Below are 4,590 nucleotides of genomic sequence, written 5' to 3'. Positions count from 1 at the left end.
AATATGCCTCTCTGTAGGTCCAGGCTTCCTTGCTCTGGATTGTCATTCATAAACGAGGCGATTCAACGATTCCAAACGTGTGATTTTGTACCAGGACGGCGAGGAAAGCGAACTTCCTGTCAGTTACGAAAATGGCTTCCAGGAAGACACCGCCACCAACGCCAACACCAGCGACCCCTCCTCTCCCGAGAAGGAGTCGTTGGGACCTCCTCCTCCTCCTCCTCCTCCTCCACCACCTCCTCAACGTCCCGCAGAGGAGGCGGCGGCGGTGCACTCAGACATCCAGGAAGCCGATAACCAGGTCAACTTGGACTTGGCGCCGCTGCGTTCCTTCCTCCACACCAGTGGCGGCAAAACACCTCCCCCGAGAGAGGCGGGGTCGTCCCCGGCAACGCAGAGAAAGCAACCTGCGTCGGAGAATTCTACGGCGGCGCAGGCGACGGAGGTAGGGAGCAAAGTTGACGCTGCGCAACGTCGGATACTTGTTGGATATTTTGAGTACAACCCCTTCAGAGTCGAGTTCCCCCCCCTCTATGTGTTTGTTGACGCAAAGACTAGCCCCTTTTTTTGTGTTTCTTGGTGTCATTTGGATGTTATCTGAGAAGTTGATCTAAACTGGAGTCACGTTGTTCAGCCTCATATAAAGCTCATTTTCCAAGATTCAATGTCTGTTGTTTATGTAGAACTAGTCTGTCTATGGTACTAAAGCCTGTGAAGTACTCACCACGAATATAGTCAACAGCTAGATTGTTAAAACACAGTCTGTTTATAGCAGTCCTGTAATTGATAAATGAATGGCTAAACTCAGTGGAAGGTGGAGGTAGTAAATTTGACAAAGCACCTATCTGTGTAATGGTTATCTAAAATTAGCTAGCAGTCTTAACAAACACAGGAACGTGTTGGAGAACTGGCCTTGTTCTGGAGAGTTTGGAAAAACGGGCTCTTTTGTATATTCCCACACCTGTCTGTCCGTCCTGTCTGTGTAAACAGTTTCTTCACGTGTTTATTTTTCCTTTTTTTATCCTATGATGTTCTTATTTATTTCCTTGTGCCCGAGATGATTTTCCAGATGTGCCACGGATAATAAAAAGTCTCCTGAACTTAATCTTAATTCCAGCTGGATCCAAGCAACCATGTGGAGCAGGAGCCCCAGCACGGACCCCCGGAGCCCCCGCACACCGCCCCAACCCCCGCCCCGGTCCCCCCCGCCGACGCCAGCAGCAGACCAGAGGGGGTCTCCGGCTCCGGCTCCGCCAGACCGCCGTGCCAGCCACACCGAAACCCCCCTCCGCCTCCTCCTCCTCCTCCTCCTCCTCCCCAGGAGCCCCCCACCAGACCTGCTCCTCCTCCCCAGAGCCAGGAGCCCCCCACCAAGCCTGCTCCTCCTCCCTCTGCCCCCTCCCCCGTGCTGCCGGCCCCGCAGAGCACGCTCAGCCCGGGGGCCGCCGGGACCCTCAAGACCCCTCAGCAAGGCCACGCGGGGGGCCCCGGTTCCCCGGGCCTGCCTCCGCTGAGCCCCCAGCCGCCACGGGTCCGAATGATGTGTGTTGGAGACCGGCCAAAGACCCTGACCTCAGGTAAGCACAGCTTCAGAAGCTCAGGGGGGCGGAGCGGCAGGTCGTCTCTAGGAAGCTAAAGAGGGCTGCTGGTTCGTCTGGGGAGTGACAATGTGCCCTCGAGCAATGGGCGTATAGTGTCAGGGTTAGGAATAATGAAGGAAATTCAAGTCAAATAAAGTGGACATAAAGTAAAATCAAGTAGATAAAGAGCGGGGGAAAAAGCATAGAAAGGACGATGGCAGTTAGAGAAAACACTAGGCGAACACAGCGGTCAGACATGCCAGGTCGTCCCGTGTCTCGCTGCTCTGGCGCCATCTAGTGGAAACCTTCCACTTTCACGGCGTTACTTTAATTTCTAAAGCTGTCGGACACGTGACATCAACACAAACGTTTTAAAGCCGTCTGAATGTAACAGAATAATTTAGAGGAAGAGGTTCATCTAGAGACGAGTCTTCCACACTCACATACACACATATATTACACAGTGCTATCCACGTATATTTATTTTCCCCCTCCTTCAAACGGTTTGTGTGTGTTTCCGAAGGCTGTCCCGGAGCGGTCGAGGTCAAACTTGGCAAGAACCGCACGGAGGCGGACGTGCGGCGCTACTCGGAGGAGCGCGACCGCCTGGAGAAGGAGCGGGAGGAGGTGAGGAGCAGCCTGGCCAGCTTCAAGAAGGAGAGGCGGGAGGCCAGGGAGGAGCTCAACGCCTGCCAAGGAGGTACGCACCTCCCTCCAAGGAGACTAACCTAACCCCCCCCCCCCGCCAAACTCAAATCTAGCTCTGAAATGAACCGTCAACTGTAGCGATACGCTCGTTTAAAGCGCTTTGTACTTCAATTAATGCACTGTGCACTGCAAAAAAGCTGTGAAGTTCACATCAAATAACTGGCAAGCAACTTACTGTAATTATACCTGTAAACAAGTACATAGTAATAACACGGTTATTTCTATGTACTGTATTTCTGGTTGCAGTACTGGTGTGGTAACTGTAAAGTATAACACAGTAATAGCCAAGTACTGTATGTGTTGTTACAGTAGAAGTGTGGTCAATTGTAAAATGAAAAAAAAAAAAATGTAAAAGTAAAATAAAACGTGACTTGTGAACGATGAATTTTGACAATTTAAGGAGCAACACGTTATCAACGTCTACAGGAAGACTGCAGACATTGATAACACTAAACAATGTGTTTATTTTCAAGGTTTCCAAACCTCAGAAATGTACAACAGAAAAAAAATACATATTCCCCCCCCCCCCCCGTCCCCCCGTCAATCCCGTCAGATCCGGGGCAGAAGGCCTCGCTGGAGGCCGTCTTGAAACAGAAGGAGGAGGCGTGCCGGGAGGCGGAGCATCGGAGAGTAGAGGTGGAGCTGAGGCTGATGGAGGTGAGGGAGAGCCTGAGGAAGGTGGAGGCAGGGCCTTTCACCCTGGGCACCACTCTGGACAGCAGCCACCAGGACCAGCACACGGTGAGCGGGCCCATTCCGTGGGACGTTGTGGTCCACGGCTACACTTTAAGGCAGTGTGATTTTAGGTTGATTCATATAGTCCTTAGTATAGTCCCTTACTTATGTATAGTCCCTTACAAGATTATTCAAGCAAACACATCAAACATCGGCCGTCATCAAGGGAAAGACACCAGCAGACAGCATTCTACATTATAATTTATTAATCCTTTATATATCCTTCCTTAATGAATGAAGAATCTGGGTGTAAATTTTAATTTCAAATGATTAAACCAGAGCCCTTCTTTGACATTTGTCTGGGGGGGATTCCTTCAGTGGGAGCCAAAATTAGAAGATGAAAATCTAATCCTTTCATTCAATCATACGTCAGAATAAAAGATGGAAGTTCCCAGCTGAAGAGAGTTTGATCATCGGAAGCCAGGCTGAACGTATCAAAGAACGATAACACATGCCTATTTCAGACCGGAATCCAGAGGGTTTTCCTTGCCACTGAAACTCTCGCTCAAAAACTCTTGAATCCCCACCGTTTGGTTTCCCCTTTAGAGTAAGGCGCCGTCGGTGACGACGCCAATGGTAGCCCCGCCCCCTCCACCCTCGACCAATGGGAGCTGTGGGGACCCGGCGTCTCCGGTCAACTCTGCCACAGCACTGAAGAACAGGCCCACCTCCATGATGTCCACCAGTAAGGTCAACGTCCTCCAGAAGGCCAAGGTGGGTTTGGAAGAGTCTAACCATCCACCATCCACTCACACTCTTGGTTGATTTCTCAATTTTCCTTACAACTTAAAGGGGTGACATCACGCCACCCGCTGTGAGTGTGATCAGCCGTTACAAGCCGTGTGAAAATCTGCCTTTCCCTGTGCCCTAGTGACATCACTAGTGGGCGTATGCTGGTATGCTGTATGCTAGCGGGCGTATGCCGGATAGATCAGTCTACCAGCCTGCCCAGTGGACCGTGGCAAACGTTTTTGAGGTTTTTTTAATGATCATTCATGTGTACAAAACCTTGAACTTTGTTCACAGGAATGGGAGAAGAAGTCAACCTCTTAACTGAGGTGGAAGTCCTTCACCGGGACCCCGAGAGAACCACAGAGACAGACCTGGCCCCCGTGGATTAACCCCGCTCAGAGGATAATTGGGACCACAAACCAACCGTCCCCTGTTCAGCTCTCAGCCAACCCCCCCGCGCCAAGAGACACATGTACCCCTGAGACTAAGACCCAGTCCTCCCTGAAGGACGCTACTGGACGAGTGGCGTTTTAATCATTTGTTTTTTTTACATAAAGAAATGGGCGAAGTCGATGAGGGTGCATTGTAGCCAGTGTTTTACCATAGAACCATGCACACATTGAATGTATGTCAATAATAAAGAAACAATGAGGACAACCCCCTATAACGTATCAGACCCCAAACCCCGACATGTTCTGTAGCGCCCCCTGCCCAATCAGTTCAGTAACTTTAGCTTGGTTCACGTTGTACTGTGGCCGAGATGTAAATATATCTACACCCGTATTGTTCAATCGTTTGTCTTGTATTGCTAGCCAAACATGCACTTTTTATTCAA

General features: G+C 50.4%; 1 protein-coding gene across 1 annotated transcript in view; it reads left to right on the top strand.

Moving 5' to 3' along the window:
• afap1l2 (actin filament associated protein 1-like 2) overlaps positions 1-4,590 on the top strand; it is a gene marked incomplete at its 5' end in the record, with an annotated part of 5,615 nt that extends 1,025 nt beyond the window's left edge. The window contains 6 exons of the mRNA XM_084485605.1: positions 95-445; positions 1,118-1,577; positions 2,104-2,280; positions 2,842-3,029; positions 3,570-3,737; positions 4,050-4,590. Coding sequence (XP_084341731.1) covers positions 95-445; positions 1,118-1,577; positions 2,104-2,280; positions 2,842-3,029; positions 3,570-3,737; positions 4,050-4,076 — 1,371 coding nt within the window. The 3' untranslated portion in view covers positions 4,077-4,590. The remainder of the gene's footprint in view (positions 1-94; positions 446-1,117; positions 1,578-2,103; positions 2,281-2,841; positions 3,030-3,569; positions 3,738-4,049) is intronic.

This window comes from Micromesistius poutassou, assembly GCF_964030765.1.
Source record: "Micromesistius poutassou genome assembly, chromosome: 21".
NCBI lineage: Eukaryota > Metazoa > Chordata > Actinopteri > Gadiformes > Gadidae > Micromesistius > Micromesistius poutassou.
This window is presented reverse-complemented; position numbering and strand designations above follow the sequence as displayed.